At 32.3% G+C, this 24,165-nt stretch overlaps 1 protein-coding gene across 1 annotated transcript; it reads right to left on the bottom strand.

Moving 5' to 3' along the window:
* Window positions 1–770: 770 nt before the first annotated feature.
* Window positions 771–23,405, bottom strand: LOC135961453 (uncharacterized). Its single transcript, XM_065512952.1, has 3 exons — window positions 20,122–23,405; window positions 19,581–19,863; window positions 771–800 (listed from the first exon to the last, which is right to left on the bottom strand). The coding sequence occupies exons 1-3, from the start codon at window positions 23,403–23,405 to the stop codon at window positions 771–773; spliced, it is 3,597 nt and encodes a 1,198-aa protein (XP_065369024.1).
* Window positions 23,406–24,165: the final 760 nt, after the last annotated feature.

Below are 24,165 nucleotides of genomic sequence, written 5' to 3'. Positions count from 1 at the left end.
CATAAAACCTTTTTTTAAAAAAAATTGATTTGTCAAAATTACTAATGCATTCAATAAGTCATTCGACGAGAAAACTCTTTCGCTTTAAACATGTGTTGGCTTTATCGCTATTAAAGCATTATAAAGACAATCAAAATGTATTCTCCGATTGCTACTTGCTTCAAATAAATCTAATTCCCGCTTAAAACTTTCAGCATTTGATTTTAAATGTTTTAGGCTTTCCTTTTCAATATTGATTGAATATTCTAATTGGTTTTTAAAATTTTGCTCCATTTTATTTCGGAAACCTCATCATCAACGCTTTGAACAGATGAGGGAATATTGTCGTCAAATAGACGTTCATACATTTGCTGTCCATAAATGTTTAACATTGTGTTTTTATATTATAATTTATCTTATAATGTTGAAGTTTTTAGGTTTAATTGAATGAACCGTTTTTTTAGAAATCGTAGAATTTTTAGATAAAATTACACACTAAGATATGTTAAGTTCGCAGGTACACAGAGATAACAGACTCATAATGACAACCGAATTGGTTCCCAATCGAATGATGCGGTTGTACACATAGAATTTTTAAGTTTTAGCAACTGAAAATGAGTTAATAAGGAAGAATTTCGGTTGAAGCATCCAAACTTTTGTTACAAGTTCTAAAATTTTCTAGCCACTACTGTAAAATTCGATCACCAAGGCAGAATCATTCGATTAGCAACAAATTGCTACTACGAATCAGTTTTCTCTGTATAGCCGTCCTAAGATTTCCATCGTACAGCTCATGTGGGTCCATTCGATTGTTCTTTTACCTGAAAAAGAATAAAATAATGAAGAGATAGTTAAGTCAGAGTAGAGTTTATATAGCAAATTATAGATCTAAGTTAGAAGAGAGAAGAGAGAAGAATTCGAAGAGCGCAGATCATCTTGCGACAGATACTGGTTCACTATAAGGTGCTACTTGCATCTTAATTCCTTCCCAGATAATTCGCAGAGGTTGCTAAAGAAGAATTTCCCTAAAAATCTTTCGACATCAAGGCTCCTCTTCTCGCCAAGTTATCAATACAATTGCCATCATTATCCCTGTGCCCACATACCCAAGTACGTATAATGTTTCGCCATATCATTTAAGAATGCCCGGCATTCCTGGACTATACTTGATGTTGTATAAACACCTATCAGAGATTTAATTGCAGCTTCACTGTCAGTATATAAACGAATATCCCTGCCAGATATTTTGTAGTATCTGAGCTAGTTGGCCACCAAGGGACAGAACATCATCTAATTACATACTGGACGGGATTAAAAACCGAAGTTCCTTATAAGACCCGCTTCCGAAAATCACTTTAAAGTGAATAAATCTGTTAAAAATTATGGTATACATAAAAAAATCATGATAAATAACTTTCATATAGACACAAATCACACGACCTAATTTCATGGTGATCGGTCCATAATTGGATTTGTAATCCAGTTATTGAGCAAAAAAGGTGAAAAATTGGTAAAAACTTTTAAAAAATTTGCATTTTTGCGATTTTTAAGGCACTGGATGCACCTTTTTCGGGTAAGTATGTTCCGTACTTTTTTCTACTATTCAATATCTACTAAACCGTTCTAAAATATAGAAAAAGTGATAAAAATCCACCTTGAGGAAAAAAAAATCGTTTGGCCATTAAATTATTTCGACAGCCAACTTGACAAAACTAATGATGCAGAAGTTATTAATTTTGGGGCTACTTTCACGTGCAATTGTCAGAATTGAGTCCCAAAGCAATGAACTGAAAAATGTTGTACTGTGTTAGGAAAAAGGTTCTAGGGGCGCAGTAATTAATATGATAAGGGAGATTTTGAATACTTCCAATTATGCAAGCATGTATATAAGATCTGTAATTCCATGCATTAGATGCGTTAAGCCTAAAGGCCGTGTTCAGTGCTAACTTATTGGCCATTAGATCAACTGGCCCCTGTTATCAAGACATACTTTTCAATACCCTTTCAAAGAGTATACGTTTAGAGGCTCTGTCCATTGCCCTTCACCAGACCGAGTCCTATAGAATAGCGTCGGTTTGATAACCGTATCGACTAGCCACTTCACGTTCCAGGGTCTAATGGCTCTTTTGCAGACTTATCATAGCATTAAGTGCTCTTTTCGCAGTATTGAGTTTCTAGCATAATATCGTGTTAAGTATTATGCCCAAATATTTTGTACTATCCCACAGCCACACAGTACCGGAAAATTAATAATCTTAATCTTCATTGAGAACAGTACAAGTTCAGTCTTGCTAGCATTAACTAGCAAGACTGATGTCGATGCTCCATCCATTTAGTATTCCGAATGCTGTCTCCAGCAGTTGCAATATCGTGCCCAGATGAATTCCTGAAACTGACACCGCTACGCCATCGCTTTGGCGACAATTTTGTAGTTTTGGGAATCTAATTTCCGAAGCAGACAGTTTAAATCCAAGTTCCACAATAGCGGAGATAGGACGCCCCTAGAGAATGCCTCAGATCTATAGATCGTTGTCGCTCCAATTTTAAACTAAGTAAATTTTATTAAGTTTGATATGGTAAAAATCACATTATACTGCAACAAACATAAATGGCTAAATAATCACTCTAACCACTTAATGCATAAACCACTCACAGTATTCACTCATTCAACATAATCTTTCAGAAAAATGCTTTAAATATAAATAATGAAAACAATATATATTTTCTGCACAAAATAACACATACAACAAACCCAGTCAATCTTTGTAATCGAACTGCTTTAATATTTATCATTTGTACCACACGTCGTATACACAATATAAAATTGCATTTAAATAACACTCATACGTAATTTAGCGTTGGCAGATTTTCTCTATGGTGGCAGGAAATCAGCATGCAAATTATATTAAATTTGTTATTGCATATTCTACGGCTCTCATACCTCATACTCAATCTCAATCACATCATCATTTTCTTCTTAATATTTTATGTTTATTTATATTCGTATGCCTCTCTCTACTCATCGCCTACAAAAATATCCATTTTAATCTTTAAGTAAATTTATTTTTCCTGTTAGTACTCGTACATCATTCTACCTTATTTCCAGCTTTTTGTTCTACATACATGCAGGTACTATTTATCCTGTTACAGACATATATCTTAACTGGATTTAAGATTTAAAATAAAAGCTGATTTTTTGTTATACTCATATAGAGATACATAAATATATATTTGAAGTAAGGTAACCTGTGTCTAGGTTTAACAATATTGTTGCTAACGTTTAAGTTAAACACTATGGTAACGATGGCAAACAGAAATCTATTGACTGGGGTAGAAGCACCAAACAGCAATAAGTATTCAAGTAGATTTTTTTATTGTATTTCAACATTTTAAAGTCGTCTGTATACGACTTTAGTATTTGTTGACAACAAAACATACTATCAGCTGTAAAAATAAACAAAAGGGCAATGTAAGGAAAATGCAAATGTTTTTGTTGACATAGTGGAGTAAACAAAAACACATGTATGTATTATACCTTACCTTATATTGGATGGGGGTAAAAATTAGATGAAATCAAAAAATCAAAAGTCACTTTTATACCCATAGAGAAGTATATATAGATTGGAAACTCTGCTGTCAAAGACCTAAGTCAGTAGATATAGGAGACTATCTTGAACTATTGTGTTTACCTATCATGTCCTAAGCAGGGGATCAATTGACCCTCAACGATTTTTATTTCATTTAGAGTTTAACATGTCAATTACAAGGAAGGAGCTGTATTTTTATTTTAAGGTTGGCGCGGCATTTTGCCCACTTCAAATTTTTTAATAAATGGTATCCTTCCACACATACAGAAAGACGGTGTGAAAATTTCAGGAAAATCGGTCCAGCAACTTCGCCGTTTATAGGCTTCAAACAAACCAACAAAAAAAAAATGTACATACAAAAACACACATTCATGCCCAAAAAAATTTTTTTTCTCAGATTGTTTATACTGATGAAATATATAAACGTACAAAGTTTTATGTCGATACGGCTTTTCAAAAGACTTTTTTCCGGCTAGATTGAGCATTTGGACCACTGTGTGCTCGTCCGATTGGGATAAAATTTGACTTGTCCGTAAACAAGGAGTATTGAGTTTATGTTATTAAAATCGACCCTACAAATGCTCCAGGGCCGGCGTTATGGACTCTCAAAGTAGGGTACCTTCGACATGTAAAATTTTTAAGAACGTGCCACTCCCATCTGAATTTAAAGATTTTTATATTTTGAAAAGCGCTCGGCTTGGTCATGAAACATGCTTGCGTGTTCTATTTATCTCTTATAACTTCCGAGTTATAGGCATTTCAAAATTGAAATTTTTAAATTTTGCTATACCTTGGTCCGCTTTTTAAAAATATAGGTCGTAGTTTTGGACCGAATGTTCTCGAATTTTCTTCGTGGTTAGACAACTAAATTATGAATAATATACAAAAGAGTTCAAAGCAATATCAATTATGGATCCAAAAATAAACGATTTTCAAATTAAATATTAAAAAAAAATAGTAGATATTTGCTGTTGTTTGGAAGAAAAGGTGACAACTCTTTTTTTATTAAAAATAAACTTTCTTTAAGATCATATAACAATTTTATATCCTTCTGTAAGGTATCTTTACGGAGAACATTTTGATATAAAAAATATTTCGTTTTTTTAGAAGATGTCGCCCCTACGCTCTTCGGATTGTAACCTATTTTTTATCAAAATTTCAACTTTGTGCCACATGTTCTAAAATCCCAAAACTGGGATCAGAAAACAAAAAGCAGCTTTAGAAACCTTGACGTGTTACCTATTTAACCCCAAAGTATTTTCCCAGCCCCGAAAGTAATGTGGACCCCGTGAACAAAATTGCAAAAAATACCATTTATGGGATTTTTGCTTCAATTGTTAGGAATTGCGGGATTCCCTTTGACCATTTGACAATCTTTTTTTCCAATTTAGTATTTAGAATGATAAATTTAAACAACGTCGAAAATTTCATTGAGTTTCGTTAATAAATAAAGATTTGATTACATATTTATTGAGTTTTAAAAACTAAAATTTGAATCAAAATTTTAATAGGATTTCAAATATTAGGTACAAATTGATCCACATTAGTTTCGAATTATTATTTTTTTTTTGTTTAGCTAATTTAATTTTTGGTCTTACAAAAGAAAAATTCAAGTCCTTATCTCAATTAGATTCAAAAATATTCCACTTCTCATGTAAACATACCTTGATGTAAATTTCGGTATTTATAGAGCCCTTTGTAACAAATATTTGGCTTCTTTTGCCGCAACTGCATATTGCTTCCTATTCCAAGAACTTTTTGGGAAAATTTTCTGCTTTTGGGTCCTAAACCTTTGTACAACATTCTATCGAGCATCAGCAATATAAAAATATTGACCCGGAAGCTGCGAAAAATTGTCCATACGTACGTTTCGTCATCCATTATTCGGTAGGTATATTTATACCCTTCACCTTCGTGAGAAAGGTATATATAAGTTTGTCATTCCGTTTGTAATTTCCACAATATGATTTTCCGACCTTATAAAGTATATATATTCTGGATCCTTATTATTAAGCCATGTCCGTCTGTTCGTCCGTCCGTCCGTCTATTGAAATCAACTTTCCGAAGCCCCCAAATAACCTACATACACGGTTCATGCATTAATATCTCATGAATTCTTCTGGCTCGGTTGTTATTTAAAATCGAGAAAACTCGGTCCACAAATGGCTGAGATATAAGAAAAAAACCATGACAATCTCGATTTTTTACCTATTTTTGCCTTATATCTGGATTACTAAGTCATTAATATAGACAATATAGATATCTAATGATAGATATTTCAAAGACCTTTGCAACGACGTATATAAGTTGGACCTACAATGGGTCATAATCGGAAAAAAATTTTACCCAATTTTTATTTTCACCAACAAAATCTTTTTTTTTCGCTAAATATTTAAAATTTTTATTTTGAAGTATAATATGGTGAATTTTAAATATTTTTAGGTAAACAAAATTTTTTTTTCCAAAGTTGTTTTTTTAATTTTTTGGAAAAAAAAATTCGAATTGCTTTTTTATTTTTTTTTTTAAATTTAAACATTTTTTTTATATTTTGTGAAAAAAAAATTCGGGTAAAAATATTTTTCCCGATAAGAACAAAATTTTTTTTTCCAAAGTTGTTTTTTTTTAATTTTTTTGGAAAAAACTTTCTGAAACTTACTAAGTTTTTGCACAGTTTTTAATTCTCTCACGAAATTATCTTTTCACCCGTCCACTGATATGGCAAACAACAGTGAAAGCGAGCAAATGTAATCGTATGTAAGCCAACGATGTGTGAAAACAATAAAATTCATGGAAAATTCGTATTCATCGTCTTCATCAGCCAAAAAAATAAGAAACGAAAAAAACCAAAATATTTAACTCTTTGTTGGAAAAACAACAGTAAATCAGGGTGGTTTTCCAGTTACCAATAACACTGTCAGCAAGTAACAATAAAGTGTTAAAATTTAAATGGGGTTTAAAAAGGAATCGTTTAAAATACTTTTAACTCGTATAAATTTTACACAAATGTCTTTGGTTTTTGCTTTTGTTTTTCTTTTCTTTTTGGCAATTGTAAATGTTTTGTAAGAAGTGTTGGCAAATGAAGACAGATTTATTTTATTGTCTCCGTTTGAAGTAAGTGTAAGTTATGGGTTACTTTAGGGGAATTTTGGTAAGTGTTCTTTATAAAACCTACATAAAAACAAAAAGTGGGAGGTTTTATTAGAAAAGAAAGTTATGTATTACATAGTGCAATACGAAAAAAAAAAATAAACATATACGGACACCAAAAATGTAATTTTTGCAAAAAGTGATAATTTTTCACAGGCTCATATCGTGCAAACAGTTCGGAATTTTGATTTACTCTCTGAGACAAAGTTGTAGCCTTGTCATAAAGAACAAAAATTGTAAACTTACAAAATCAAAAAAACTTCATCTTCAAGATCAAAATCACAAAAAACTTTAAACAATTCGAAATAAATTTAAAAACTAATTTTTTTAAAGCTGCCTAGAAGTATGCTTTAGTTTATAATAATTTAATAGTTTATGGCCCAAAACACCCAATTCCTTTAGTTTTTATAACCTACACCACCATAGTGGGGAGGGTATTATGCGTTTGTGCAGATGTTTGTAACGCCCAAAAATATTAGTCTAACACCCACATTAAAGTATACCGATCGACTTAGAATCACTTTCTGAGTCGATTAAACGATGTCCGTCCGTCCGTCTGGTCGGCTGGCTGGCTGTCCATGTAAACCTTGTGCGCAGAGTACAGGTCGCAATTTTGCAGATATTTCGATCAAATTTGGTACATATTATTTTTTCGACCCAAGGACCAGGCCTATTGAAACTGGCTGAAATCGGTCCATTATTTCACCTAGCCCTCATACAAATGTCCTTCCGAAATTGGACTTTATCGGTCATCAATTTTTAATTTATAAATGTCTCTCCACAAATTGCGCTCCAAATAAGTTTTATATATACAAAATTCATGTCACCAAATTTTGTTACGATCGGTCCATAATCAGTCATAGCTCCCATATAGACCCGCTTCCGAAAATCACTTTAACGTGCATAAATCACTTAAAAATGTTAGTATACTCACAAAATTCAACATAGTAAACTTTCATATAGACACAAATCACACGACCTAATTTCATGGTGATCGGCCCATAATTGGTCATAGCCCCCATATAAGGCCCATTTCCAAAAATCACTCAAAAATATAAATTATTGAAATTTTAACCGAAAAATGTTTTTGCTCATTTACTTAGTGTAGGATATTATATGATCGGGCTTGACCGACCATACTTTCTTAATTGTTTATTACTAACTTATATTGACCTACCTAAACGGTGTTAAGAATCATTCCTAGGAAGTTCATATGTTCTTGAAAGTTGTTTATTGAGATCTTAGGTACATTTTTGTAGTTGATTGTTTCCTTGAATTTTGAACGATTTGTTACCTGTGGACCTGAACAAGGGAAAAAAGGTAAACAAAAATCGAATCTTTTAAAGTTTTTTGCGATTTTGTTCTTGAAGATGAAGTTTTTTTGATTTTATATGTTCACAATTTTTGTTCTTTATGACTGTAGTTTAAAAATGTGTAACAACTCTTTATTTATTAAAAATCTACACAATAGTTTAAATAGTTACTCTCTTTTAATGCACACACTTACTCACTCACAACTCGCTGTTACTATATATATACACAGCGCCATCTTCTAGAAGTCTCATGAATAATATAATGGAAAAAAACTAAAATGTAATATTTCAACTAGAACTTTTAAAGCTGATTCGCAGTTAATGTTATCAGATTTATAAATAATACTATTAACAGCCAGTTATCAACAGTGTTGATAAGTAGAAGTTTCTACTTATGGAAATGTTTATAAACATATATAGAAGAACTGCACCACTGTGCAATGCATTAAAAGGTATTTATTATAACTGGTATTGTATAGAAGATAAATATTTTGAAAAACAAAATTATTATTGCGCAAAATATTAATTTCAACGCAACGTGTTTTTAATATTTACATACAGAACTTGGAAATGCTACTTAATTTAACAAAAAATTCAAAGAAATTATTGATGAAAACTGACAATGAGCTTGAAGAAAATTGCCAAAGGTATTACGTTTTGTTAAATTTTATTACGCAAACATTAAAACATTTCCTACACGATGCTGAAATTAAAACAAACTGCAACAATTATTGTTGCAACATAACAATGTTGGAAATTGTTATGATCCTTACTATTTTCATTACTAATCTGCTGATAATGATAAATATTTTTAGGTGGGTTTCAATAATTTCGGTTGTGTTTTACACAGGCGACTTTTTACGTTGTAGGCTCTTAGATATTTCGCTGTGTCACACACGCAGGATATGAAATTGAATCAGAATTTCTTATTTTTGCATATCCAATCTTCGCATTTTTTAGATACCAACATTCGGCAGTCACTCTGCACATGCTCAGATGTTTCAACATTCAGTTCGCATGTACAGTTTTGTCTCAATATTACCCAAAGTAAATAATCCTGTAGGTAGTCTCAAATCTCCCTTTCCGATCGGTGACAACTTTTGGTATCTTTTATAATGCGAGTTCATTCAAATAACAAAAATCATAATATTCCTCAATCTTCTTTCAGTAGAGCATATTAGGATGTCGTTAAACTCCATCAGAAATATTGCTAGAAAATGTTATCATTTGAAACCCTGTTTGGAATCTAAAAAATTCATTTGTAACGCCAAAGTTGGTAAATCATTTCTGGTAAAGCCGTCTAAATTTGGTTCTAATTGCTCTAGATTTGTGAAGGTTTCACAAAAATTCAAAAACCTATCGATGACGTATGATTAATATTTATGAATATAGTAAGTATTTCCATATTAATCATACGTCACATATGATTGGTGAAATCAGTAGAAACGTTTAAATGATTATTTTAGTGAAATTTTGGAAATTAATATAATAACTGTGATGTTTCTCTGCAATCGTTTATGTAATGTAGTGGGATATATCAGGTAATAAATTAAAGTTAATTTCAAGATGTTTTAAAAAAATCTTTATATTAAAAAGGAGACATATTTTGAATACTTTTAATTTTGTTTTAACTTGCATTGGTATTGTTAGCATTTATAGTACCAAAAATATGATTTTGTAACAAAGTGGCAGAAAAATTGCAATCAATTGTCGTTTACAATAAGTTCATAGCCTGGGATATGGCAATATAACTTCGATTTTGCATAATTAGATTACAAATTTATTGGCAATTTGAAATAAATATACTTTATTAAATGTTTAAATTTTGGTTATTTCAACCTGAACATACATATGTATGTCATTGATTAATTTGTATTTTCTTCCGAGCATCCTATTTTTACTTATTTATATTTTCAGCAAACAAATACAACTTCAGCTGAATGTTTTATTTTATGGCAACAGAATTTCAATTTCGTAAGGACTAAAAATAATCAAACTTGAGTACAAATGATAAGTGTTCTTTGAGTTTCGCTTTTAAAATTCCATTCCGCCGGCAATAAGTTTTTTTTCAAAATTCCGAACTGTTTGCAAGATATAAGCCTGAGAAAATTATCACTCTTTTTTGCAAGAATTACACCGAGGCCCCAAATCTTTGGGTGTCCGTATATGGTTATTTTTCCATGACTCAAAAAATTACAGTGTTATATGAATGTACACTAGAGTACGCATTAAAGTAGGGTAACACATGACAAATATTTGGCGAAAAAGACGTAACTACTAAATGAAATATATTTGAATTCTTTTATTTATATAAAATATAAATATTTGACATGATGTAAGTATGTCATGCGATTTATAACGTCCGTAATATTGCAATGCTATACAGTTTAATAATTGAAAATAATTTTCTGAAAATATTCTTTCGATTTCCACTTAAATTTCTTTAAACGATATCGAATGCGAAGGGCATTGTTGGTACGATACAGTTGAAGGAAGTACTCCTTCGTTATCGTATGTAATTTTCATCAGCAAACAGTAAGTTCCACAGACAATGATTGTCTTCTCAGCTGTCTCTCCCACTCTCTCTCTCCCTTTTGTTCACTTTAAAGTTTTCTTTTAGTATGAGTATCTGTTTGTTTATAAGTTTATGCATAAACTTATAAACAAGTGCATAAATTCGCACTTTATTATTATGACAATGCAGATGATGATGTTGTTGTTGTGGTTGCTTTTGTTACTATTACACATTTTGTTCATAATAAACAAACAACATCATCATCTACGAGTATATGAGAGTGTTGATGTTGTGGATTTGTATATATTTTGTATTTGTTGGCATGAACTCATATGCAGGCACAAATACTTACAGACATGTAAATTAGGCTGGCCCCTATTTTTCACTTTTTGGATATATAGTTCTCCGTCATCTATTTAAAAATCAAATACTGAAAATTTTACCAAAATCGGATGACGTTTAGAGGTTACACATTTCCGATTTTAATCAAATTTCCATGATTTTGTTTCTAGACGACGGAGAACAATTTTAATCCTTGGAAGCATGCAAAATAAAAGGCAGTATAATGTACATTTACAATTTTAATTGTTGTTTCATTCAGTATGTTTGATTATGTCAGTGTTAATTTATATGCAAACTACAGTAATGCTAACTTTTTATAGGGAAAACAGCTAAAATTCTAAATAGCGAACATTATTAAATTATTGATATTTTCTTAAAATAAGTTTGTAATATAGGTGTTATATGGGCGATAGGATCAATTATGGACCGATACTAACTAAAGTTGGTAGAAAGATTTAGGTTGATATAAAACTTATCAAAACAAAATCAATTTTTTTCCAAAATTACAAGGTCTGACCAATAAATTTTGATAGAGGAGACTAAAAAAACAAGTAAGAGAGCTATATTCGGCTGTGCAGAATCTTATATTCCCTTCACCAAATTATAATTCAAAAAAAAAATTTTTAATATTTTGAGGTAAACAACATTTATTTTTTTTCCAAAGTTGTTGTTTTAATTTTTTTTTCGAATTGTCATTTTTAATTTTTTTTTTTTAAATTTAAAATTTTTTTTTAATTTTAAATTTTGTTTGTTTTATAAGTTTTTTTTTTGGTAAAAATAACATTCTGGTTATATTTATTTTTCCGATTTTGACTCATTGTAAGTCCAACTTACTATGGTCTTATATACGTCGTTGCAAAGGTCTTTGAAATATCCATCATTATATCGAGCCCTTAGCGCCAAATTATCGTAAGCGACAAAACACAAATTTTAGAGGAGAAGGTTTTTTCGATTATTTAGAATTTTATACATAGAATTAAAAATTTTATGATGCGATATATTATAATTTCGTTCAAGCTATTTGTCTATTTTTCAAAAATATTTATAACTTTGGACAATTAAAAATTCATGGAATACTTTATTGAAAAATATGACAAAAAATATTTTTTATTGAATTTTTGCATAGATACAAATTTTTCGAATTAAAATAAAATTTTTATTTATGAATAGTTTTTAATGAAATTTCAGAGTTATGTAAAATTTTCTATTTCAAATGGAAAAATAAAAACGAATTTTGAAATTTATTATCAGCAATCCCGCAATTCCCAAAAAAGTGTTGAAAAATCCCAAAAATGGAAATTTTTAGTTTTTTGGCTATAATATCCATACCAGGGTCGGAGTTATCAGAATCCTTTACAAAATAATTAAAAGCATATTGGACCATCTAAAATCGGTTACTATATTTTGATATCGAATATGCGATTTGAGAATTTTTGGCCTAAAATTTAATTTTGCATAAAAAAATAGGTGTTTTTTGAATGGACCTGGTCCCCTCGGTAACAAAAATTTTTAATTTTTTTTTCATTCAAAGTATTTTATGAATACATACATACATACATCCTCTTAGAAATTCTTTGCGATAACTTAAAAAGAAAAAAAGTTCTTTTTTCCCAAAAAATTAGCGAAAAATCGGCATTTCAAAATTTTTTAAATTCAAATATAGCTTTGGACTTAGTCATTATTTTTAAACAGTTCTTTTCTTATTTGACACATACGTATGTTGTTAGTCCAATGAAGGAAAACTGGAGAAAATCGGAAAATATTTGGATACGCCGTTATCAAAAAACTGGAGTAGGTTGGGTAAAAATGTTGAAAATTTAATTTTCAAATGCGAATATCTCCTAAGCTATAAGAGACAATTGATAGAAAAGATTTTATGTGTGTAATTTTTTTGAAATCGGAACACAAACGAAGAAATAGAATCATTTTAAAAATGTAATATACCCGAGGTGTCCTACTTTGAGGACCCTTGGCCGAGGCCCTGGAGGGCAATTGAGGTCCACGTTCAGAACTTAAACTCGACAACACTTCTTCTTTGCGCATGTGAAATTTCATTCAATCATCTAACCATTTAGAAGTTACAGATTTATTTCCCTCTTATTTTCTATACCACTATGTGTCGCTTACGATAAAATTCGTTTAATGTAAAATGTAAACATTGACTTACGATAAAATCTTACCCCCTATTATTTTGAAGTTATTAACAATTTAGATATTCTGAGAACGCTAAAACATCAGTCGGTCCATAAAATTTTAATTTTTGCAATAAAAACAAATTTTGAAAATGTCGCTTACGATAATTTGGCGATAAGGGCTCGATATGTATATCCATATTGTCTATATTAATTGACGTAGGGCAAAAAATCGAGGTTGTGCTGGTTTTTTCCTCATATCTCAGCCATTTGTGGACCGATTTTCTGACAGAATTATTGAAGATTTGGATCCCGAAGATATCTGGGGTATTTAGAAAATTGATTTCAACAGACAGACAGACGGACATGGCTTAATCAACTCCGCTATCTATAAGGATCCAGAATATATATACTTTATAGAGTCGGAAAATTATATTGTGGAGATTACATACGGAATGACAAACTTATATATACCCTTCTCACGAAGGTGAAGGAATAAAAAGACACGTGTATCGGATTTTTGTAAGTTTACATCTGAATTTCATTTGAGGGGTGGTTAAAGTTTTCCATTTTAGATATAAAATATGTTCAGCAAATTTATGTACAATGTTACGGAGAATATTCACAAGGCATGGGTCTAAATCCTCAAGGCATAGGTCTTTTTTGTCCTTATTTTAAAAAGAGCAAAAAACACCATTAAAACAGGGATTTAAGGGGATGGAAAATTCAACCAGAAGGATTAATTTCGCATTTATTAAGAATTTTATTTTAAAGTACGCCAAAAATTTAGCATGAACAAAAAATATTTAAAATTTAACTAAAAATCACTAATATCTCTATTATTTTACCTTCGATAGTAAATTTGAATATGAAGTATTCATTAATTACATTTTTTAGCTCTAGGAAATTCCACTTCATAATCATACAATGTCCAGCATATTTCAGCGAAAAAAAAATACGATGGTGTTAAATACTCCGTTAGAAAAGTCATTTAAATGTCTATCATTATATATCCATATTTACTATATTAATGACTTAGTAATCATGATATAGAAAAAAGTAGAAATCGAGGTAGTCGTGTTTTTTTTGTTTATATCTCAGCCACTTGTGAAGCGATTTTCTCGAATTTAAATAGCAATCGCACTGGAACTCTAGCACATACTAATGTATGAAAGTTATTTGAAGGCTTCGGAAAGTTGATTTCAAAATACAGACTGACTACATTTCTATATCCAATCCGCTACCTATAATGATCCAGAATATATATATTTACAAACGGAATGACAAACCCTTACTACATAGTGAAGGGTAAACAAAATTTATAATAAAAACAGGTTTGTAAGCTATTTTTAATGGATTTAAATTTTATAAAGAATTAAGAGACTCTGGGTGTATCAGCAGACAAGCAAAACGTTTCGCAGTTTGTGTTTAAAAAAAATAATAATCACAAAGTAATAAATTCAATACGTTTGGAATTATTAAGTATTAATTAATGAATTATAACAACTTATTAATTCATGAAATGCTTAAAAGAATATTGTTACGAAATTGTACTTGAATTCAAATATAATGATTTTAACGGCTGCATAATGCTAAAAGGTGCATAATGCTATTTGAAAGCAGTGCCTCTCAAACTGTAACATATCTGTGGGCATTATTAACATTAAATAAAAGCTTTGAGTTGATCATTGATCGTAAGTATGGCAACGCTGAATGTTTAATAGCTTTGACAGTTAAAGAACATTGTAGAAAAATCAACAGAGATGACGTATGCTCTAGGCTTCGCAAATACGAGCTTTGACAGTTAAAGAACAATCTAGAGTGCAGATGGCAGTGTTATAAATAGTAGCAGAGGTTGCAGTCGTTAGTGAGTTTATCAGAGACGCTATTCGAATTCGCATCAACTGATTGCCTTAAAGTGTGCTGTATTTTTCAAGTGAATTCGTGTACATTATAAAGTGTGTCTGTATTTCTGCGAATTTTTAAACGTGTATAAAAAAACACTGAGTGACTATTTAATTCTGTTGTTGTACATTTGAAATAAATAAAGAGTTGTTACAATTTTCAAACTACTAAACGGCTTTTATTTGCAATGAAAAGTATCTGGTTTATTTAAAGGAAATAAACCAACGTTTTGAAAAGGTTAAAACGTAACAATATATTTAATTTGATTTTGAAAATTGACTTAAGATTGAATTCTTTTGAATCTTAGACTTTATTATATTTATTATTTCGAAGGAATATTGTGGAAATAGTAAAATATTTTATATATTTTATATATTCTACCCACCATGTGGTTAAAAACCACTGAAACTAATGCGAAAAGAGCTAAATTGGCATCGCTGACAATCTCTTTGTCTTATATACTATCATACCAGGGATGGCATATGACATTTCTGTTCGATATCAAATACAATATTAAATTTGATATGTACAAAATATTCCATAGAAAAAACAAAGCCGGCCAAGCCATATGGTACCCTACACTGTATATTAGAAAAAAACACGTGTCTTTTAAAATGTCAGAAGAAGGCCTTATATATGACAAATTATGGACCGACCATCAATAAATTAAGAATTTTATTTAGATTCTAAGGAGACATTGATCCGCTTAAAATTTTCAAATGCTTGAATATCTATATAAATCAGCAATTTATTACCAAATAAAGTCCAATTACCAGAGGACTTTTAAAAGGTGCTGGGTGAAATAATGAATCGATACTGAAAATTGTTTGATAGTATCAAATAAATCACAGCAATATCACGGAACTTTTGAATATGAAATAGTATTAGCAAAAGAGCACTCGTATCCACTTCTCCATGCCTGTTTCATGCACACAATTCAAGATGTCAATGGAAACTTATAATTAAATATGAGAATGAACACAAGTAAATATTTATGCTTGGGTGTGCTTATTTAAAGTTTACTGCTCGAAAAGTCCATGATGAGTAAACAAGTCTAAAGTATGCTTAACACATGACATGGAAATACAGACAAAAGAAATTTAGGTTGAAATCGGGAGTTGATAAAGTGGGAAAGGTTATAAATGAGATTTAATCTAGGATTTTTTACGGAACTTAGATATATATAAACCTTTTTGTCAAAGTTTTCGATGAGACTTCTTTATCTATTTAAATTGCTGATTTTGTTTCGGAGCATGGAAATTAATATTAATGAAATTTAAAAATAATAAAATAAAGTTTAGTTTAGTTTTAGTTGAAAGTAATGACAACTGTTTCTTAAAGACACCCTAAACTATAATATGCATATTTGTACAATATATATGAACAATGAATGACTAAATTTATACAACATATGCGTACACATGTACACTAGGATGACCCATATATTGGAATTTTGTGATTTTCGGAGATTTTTTTGTCTAACATCTAAAAAGAAATGCTGAATCGGATAATATTTATAGGTTCCATATTTTATTTGAAGCTTCGAGTTTTCGATCAAAATAGCAATATTTTAAAAAAACTGTAAAAACACTGTCCGACAGCATTTTTGGAACAATATAGCGACCCTATAATTCTGAAAGGGCATTGTTTATGTAAGGGGGTTCGGGGGCAAGATATTTCGTAATAATGATTTTAGTTACGCAAAAGAAGTAAAATATACAAAATTTTATGACTTTATATAAAAAACAACATTTATTTCTCCGTGGGGTTAATTATCACTTTCAATAGTGCTTCAAGACTGAGATTCTTGTTTCTTGTAATAATAACAATAAGCAATAAATAATAAGAATAATAAGTACAGCGAATTCAATGGTGAGAGATTATTAATAATGAGAGATCAATAATTAGAGTGCCAAAAAACAACCACCAAACGCATACTTCCAATACAGTTGGTGTAATTGTATTACATGCACTAATAAAAATATATTTAATATAAAATTAAATATTAACCTAAACATCCCGGCCCCCTTGCGTTTACGCAACACACAATGAGACCGACTGGAAAAGTTAAGGTTTGACTAAATAAATTATTTCTAGAGAGAATACAAAATAAGCCTAAGGCGAAATGGAATTAATTCAATATGTATATATAATTCAAAGTAATACATTTGAGATATAAATATTTAAGAGAAATATAAAAAAAAACATGTGTAAACAAGAATACATATTCGTTAGATTAAGATACTTTTAAAAATATACAATCATTTACAATTCAGGGATGTATAATTTAATTTGTAATTTGAGAAAAATATGTAAATTTTTAAACATAATTATTTTCTAGTATATTTATTATATACGAATTTTTCCTACTAATATCCATCCTAGCACGGTGTCTTGAGCCATAGGGGTGGTGAGTGTTGCAGGATGAATTGTAGATTTAATGATGTTAGGGTAGACGTCTGCGCCGAGAATGATATTAATATCACTAGGTTTGTAAAATTCAGGATCTGCTAGATGAAGGTTTTTGTATTGATCAGCCACTTTTTCATCCAATTCCTGTGACCGTAAAGATTGTGGCAATTCTTTAGATACTATGGCGTTTATTACATACGTAGGTCCAGTAACAAAATGAGGTTTAAACGTGAGCTTACAAATGCGTTGTGAGCCTGACCTTTCGCATGGAAGCCGGTACCGATTTGGCAGAAATTCAGCAATTTTACTCGTTTCAACAGACGGATTAAGTATGCCACGAATGTTACCCCACTCATCGCCTAATTTTACCTTTATAATTACGGTTGGCCTCAGGATACCAGAATGCAACAAGTTTATAGCGGGATTGGCGTTGTTGACATCATTACTTCTTATTGGTCTCAAAAAATCATTATGATGTAGAAGTGTATGGTGTTTTCTAAGACACCTTCGACACCTTTCAGAGCTACGACATCTAGATAGGCAATGGCTATGAGCCAGACAGTTTTCGCAGTATTTAAATTTTTTGACGACCTTTAATCTAGCTGTTATGTTCATATTCTTAAACCTTTGGCATGTTCGTAATGGGTGATCACGCTTACATAATTTGCAGTCATATTGGGAATTACGAGTTCTATTATTTTGTGGTCTTCGAATGACTTCAACGGTCGATATAAGTCTGGTTCGGCGACGGTTTGGAGACATTATACTGTAAAAGAGAGAATTATTAGTTTGATTCATCAGAAGGGCTTGGTAGAAGAACTAGTTTAGTTATTGGTCTAGTCATATGGCCTGAAGAAGTCCGTATCTCAGCCACTCTAACATTGTTATCATGACCATAAAAAACCTTTTCTATGCGACCAAGTCGCCATTCATTTGGGGGAAGTTTGTCTTTTTTGATGAGAACAAGATCTCCTATAGCAAAGTTCCTTTGGGGGTACTTCCACTTAATGCGTTTATGCATCTCTTTTAAGTATTCTTCTTTCCATCTAGAGGCGAAATGGTGATGTAGTACATTTAACTTTTGCCATCTATTAACATAGCTAAGATTTTGACCAGATAAATCTGGTTCAGGAGGTGACAGTAGAGGGGCGCCAATGAGAAAATGTCCGGGTGTTAATGCGCATAGATCTGATGGGTTTTCACTCATTGGACTTAGAGGTCTTGAAATAAGACATGCCTCTATTCTTGTGAGCATAGTTGAAAATTCTTCAAATGTAAAAGTCTGTACGTGTGTTATTTTCTTCAAATGGGATTTGAAACTTTTTACACCTGCCTCCCAAAGACCACCCATATGAGGAGCGCCTGGGGGGTTAAAATGCCACTCTATCGTTTGAAAGGAATGCTGGGACAGGAGATTAGATTTTACTTGATTCAAAAAATTCGCTTGGTTCTTCTTAAATATATTAGAAGCGCCGACAAAGGCTGTTCCATTGTCGGAATAAAGGGCTCTTGGGGTGCCACGTCGGGAAAAGAACCTGGAAAATGCGGCTAAAAAAGCTAGGGTTGATATTTCACTTGTGACCTCTAGGTGAATTGCCTTTGTGGCAAAACAGACAAACACCAGAACATATCCCTTAGTAATTTTACATCCTCGTCCTACGTAAGATTTTATATTGAACGGCCCGGCAAAGTCAAGGCCTGTGTTTGTAAAGGGGCGCGAGAGAAATGTTCTTTCAGGGGGGAGTGATGCCATAAGCTGATTGTGTTGTTTATGTTTGAACAAAACACATGCTTTACAATTAAAAATAATGGTTTTGACCAGGTTTCTGAGTTTTGGCACCCAAAACTCCAATCGCATTAATCGTACCAAAAGAGAGTTTGCACCATGAATAGTAAATTTATGTAGAAGTTCTAGGTACAAACGAGTGAATCGACCAGAATAAGGAAGAATCTTCGGAAACCGCTCTTCATATGAAAGGATTTGACATTGTGAGAGTCTTCCATTAATCCTCATTATGCCCTCAGTATCTATAAATGGGTTTAAAGTGAGTAGTGAACTTTTACTGTGGATTTCTTGTTTATGAGACAACAAGGTATACTCCGGAAAATATAAAGTTTGGCAACAAATTACTAATCGGGTTTTTACATACTTAATTTCCGATTGTTGTAGAGCTAAAGTGGGACAGTTGAATCTTGTTTTATGGCGGGGGTGCGTTGCCTTGTAAAAACGAAAAATATATGAAATGACTCTCATAGCTCTTGCAAGATCGGAAAAACGACTAAGAATATCTTCTGATAGTTGGTTTAAGTGTGCTTTAATGGGTTTAACTTCTTTCGAAGTGTCTATAATTGGGGACATTGAAGGCCATTCAGAATTGGGTAGTCTAAGCCATGGTGGTCCATGCCACCACAAATCGTTGGAGACCAGTTCGCTGGCCATAACACCACGAGATCCTAAATCAGCTGGGTTGTGTTTAGAACTAACATGACGCCATTTATCGTTTCCAACCTTGTCTATTATAGAAGTAATCCTGTTTGCGACAAATGTATTCCAATGAGAAGGATGTTTTTGCAACCATGCTAATACGATCGTCGAATCTGTCCAAAAATGAAGTTCACATCTGTTAAAAGTAACTTGGGAGAGAAAAGACGAGACCAATTTGGCTAACAGTTCTGCACCACATAGCTCTTTTCGGGGAAGTGTCAGAAATTTGACAGGGGCTACTTTAGTTTTAGAGAGAAGTAAATGAGAGGATATATGGCCGTTTTCGTCTATCGTTCGAATATACAAAGTAGCAGCGTATGCCTTCTCTGAGGCATCACAAAAACCGTGTAGTTCAACAGTATATGAGGGGTTGTAACTGACAAAACGGGGAATTTTTATACGACCGATATTGGGATAGTCGTCTAGGAACACAAGCCAGCTCTTCAAGGTTTCAGGCTTTAGATTTTCGTCCCAATCAATTTGATCTTTCCAAACCTGTTGCATAATCATTTTGGCAACTATAATTTTTGGAGATAACCATCCAGCTGGATCAAACAACCTCGCTATGTCAGACAAGACGGTTCGTTTTGTTATATTGTCACGAGATGGTTGTTTAATGGGGTTAAAAAAGAAGAAATCAAGACCTGCGTTCCATCGAAGACCCAGGGTTTTTGTTGTGGTTGTGTCCTCTAGCTTTAATATGTCAGACGTGAGAAGATATTTGGGGTTTATACCATTTAAAAGTGAATTCGTATTGGAAATCCACTTGCGAAGGGAAAATTTAGCAGAATCTAAGACTTTTATAAGCGCATCTCTAGATTTTAGAGCCAGGGATATATCATGGGATCCAGCTAGGACGTCATCTACATACATATGATTTCTTAAGATGCTAGAAACCTCGGGGTAATCATTATAACACTGCTCTGCAAGTTCGTGCAGAGTTCGTATGGCAAGGTATGGGGCACAGTTAACACCAAATGTTACGGTTTGTAACTCAAAATCTTCTAGTTCTTTATGAGGTGAATTTCGGAAAATAATCCTTTGAAAGGGGGTGTGACGTTGATTAACCAGTATCTGACGATACATTTTTTCAATATCGGCATTGAAAACGTACCTAAACAGACGCCAGCGAGTGATAAGTACAGTCAAGTCCTGTTGTAGAACAGGTCCAGGATATAAGACATCATTTAGACTCAATCCTGTTGTAGTTGGGCTAGAAGCGTTGAACACAACACGAAGTTTCGTAGTTGTGCTTTCGGGTTTGAGCACAGAATGATGGGGTAAATAGTATGATGAGCTAGGGGTATCATTTATATCTGGTGTTACCGCAGTCATATGACTGAGAAGAGAATATTCTTCTATTACTTTATCGTATTCAGATTTATAATGGGGGTTTCTTAAAAGCCTAGTCTCATTTCTAATAAATTGAGCCAACGCCGAATTGCGAGAGTGACCAAGAGGCAGACCATTAGAAAATTCCGACTTGAAAGGGAGAGATACCACGAAGCGTCCAGTATTGTTCCTAAATGTTGTGGCCTTGTATAAATGTTCGCAAAATTGGTCTTCCCTAGACATAGTTGGTAATTCATGTACCTCCTCAAGTTCCCAAAATTTAGTTATTTGTTCATTTAGGTCTAAAGTGTTAATAAAGGACGATACAGAGTTCAGACTACGAGTAGGGGAGTTTAATCTGCCTGTGACAATCCAACCGAAAATGGTACGTTGAGCCACAAGTGACATCTGATGGTCCCAACGAACGCCATCTCTTATAATTTTAGGGTAGACATCGCAACCTATCAAAAGTTCAACCTTTGAGGTTTTAAATGAATAGTTGTCAGCCAAAGGCAGATCGGAAAATTTCACATTCATAAGAGACGACATATCATAGTAAGGTAAGTCTCCGGTTAGTTTGTTGATGACATATGCGTCGGCTGTTGTTTCGAACAGTTTCTCTAACGGTGAACTTATTCGAATGGGGCAGATCTGGGTTGCCGTGGCGGTTAGAGAACCGCTTAAACCAGTTATATTCGTATGTGACGATTTTGTGGGAAGTTGTAAGGTACTTTGCAGTTTCTTTGAAATAAATGTCGCTTCAGAAGCTGAGTCAATAAGGGCTCTTACTGTGCGACGCACATTACCTACGCATATATCGACCAAAGCTGTACCAAGTACAATCGAATTATGGGTAGTGGACTGTATTTGTGTAGAGTATGATTGTTGCATCCTAGCCGCAGCGGCAGCTGAAGTTGAAGGCCTGTCTTCAAAGTTATTAACAACTTGTGTGAGAGCCGATTCGCGAACGTTATTCATTGATGAATTATTCGGTTGCATAATACTAGTTTGGTTGGATACGGTAGGGTTTTGGGAGCGATGCAAAAGAGAGTGATGTTTTTGTTTGCAGATAGAACAGGTATATTGACTTTTACACATCTTATAATCGTGCGAGCTGGCTAAGCAGTTAGTACAACGTTTCTGCTTCTTCGCCACAGAATAGCGGTCTTCGACAGACATTGATAGAAAAATGGGACAAAGTCGTAAGGTATGAGAATCATTGCAAAGGGAGCACTTTTTAGCCTTATCAGTAATGACCTTGGTTTGGAAGGTATTTATCTTTTTTGACTGATCGGGAGCATGTTTCTTATTATGAGTTTTCCTCGGAAAATTTTGAGAATCTGCCGAAGATGTCCGAATGTCGGCAAAACCCTCAAGAGATTGATACCTACACGTAAGAAAGCTGTCCATTTCTTTCCACGATGGCAACTCTTTGCTATTGCCTAAATGCTGTTGCCATAAATGTAGGCTAATATCTGGAAGGCATTTTGCAGAAATAAAAACAAAAATAACGTCCCAATTGCTAGTATCAATTTTTAAAAGAGAAAGGTTTTTTATACAGTCATTAATAGACCTTTGAAGTTTTTTAATGCTGGGCCCCGATTCTTTATAAATAGGGTTGTTTAGCAAATTGAACAGGGTTTTTAATTGTGTGTGAACAAGTACACGAGTATTTTCATAGCGTTCCACTAGATTTCCCCATGCCATATCAAAACCATCGTTTGTCAGTGGACAGTTCTTTAAGATGTCATGAGGTTCTCCCTCAGTTTTCTTCAACAGATGAAAAAGTTTCTCAACGGGTGACAATCGTTTATTGTTTATGTATAGGGCCGAAAACATGTCGCGAAACGACGGCCAAGAGACATAATCTCCGTAAAAAGTTTGTGTATCACAGGGGGGAAGAGAAATATTCGGGTGAGACTCACACGAAATGGGAGGGGTAATGTCAGGAGAAACATCTTTATTTCGAAGAGAGTCTAAGATTTCGTTGGCTTTGGACAAAGCTCTCACATGAGAGTCAAACGTTTTAAAAAATCTTTCTTTCAATGTTTCTACGTTCACTTCCGTATCAAGAGTTCTAAAATTCGCCAAAATATTGTCATAAGCCTTTCTAAATTCAGCCCAGTAGAGTAGAATTTCATCCTTGTATATTTCTAAAGTATGTATGTTATGATTAACAACTGGTATACCTGAGAAGAATGCTTCAAATTCGACCACTTGGTCTGACGATTTTATAAATGTGTCCAATAAAGACATATTATGGGCGTACTATGACACTTCAAAAATATGGGGGAGCCGAATAATGCAAATAAATAATTTAAACCAAAGAAAAACAATTGAAATACTATATGTTTTTATTTTTATTTAATTTTTATTGATCCAAGTTTTATTTCGATTGTTTATTTATCCAAAAAAAATACTGCACTTAAAAGTGATGGTCTAAAAGTTTTTGCAAATAATTTAAGTTTGCTGATGCTTGGGTTTTCTTTTAATATTTTGAAAGTATTAAACAATAAATTGTAAATTCTTTAAAAACCAAAAAAATTCCGTACACAAAACTATATAATATAGTTTGAAAATATATAAAATATTTATATTTACAATATTTAAAATCACAAAAGTATTTATGATAATTTATGACGAATATTTTTCCATGAGTGTATTCGTTTAATGTTGAACAGTTAAAAAGAACATTTTTTTGTGAGAAAACAATACGGATAAATATCAGTTGTACATATTGCAACTCTCTTTTAGTAAGAGATACATTAGAAAGATAGTTACCATCAATGTACTATGTTAAGCTGATTTAATTTAAGTAATTACTCTTTGATGATGGCAATGTTAAAGTTAACAGTGTTGTTATGATATTGTAATACAAATAATGATTTAAACAAATGTGGATTTTGTTCTTATTAACAAGGGAAATTTGGGGTTCATGAAATGTTAACGGTTTATATATAAATTGATATGTAGATATTATTGTTGTTTTCACAATGCAGGTATATTGAAAATAAAA

Source organism: Calliphora vicina, chromosome 5 (genome assembly GCF_958450345.1).
Source record: "Calliphora vicina chromosome 5, idCalVici1.1, whole genome shotgun sequence".
Lineage (NCBI taxonomy): Eukaryota > Metazoa > Arthropoda > Insecta > Diptera > Calliphoridae > Calliphora > Calliphora vicina.
The sequence above is the reverse complement of the archived record's forward strand: the minus strand, read 5'-3'. Positions and strand labels throughout refer to the sequence as shown.

Coding starts and splice junctions, on each gene's coding strand:
- LOC135961453 (XM_065512952.1), bottom strand. CDS start 23,405: ATGTCTTTATTGGACACATTTATAAAATCGTCAGACCAAGTGGTCGAA. Junction 19,864..20,121: donor AAGGCATACGCTGCTACTTT/GTATATTCGAAC, acceptor TGTCGCAAACAG/GATTACTTCTATAATAGACA. Junction 801..19,580: donor ATCTTGCAAGAGCTATGAGA/GTCATTTCATAT, acceptor ATTCTTTTTCAG/GTAAAAGAACAATCGAATGG.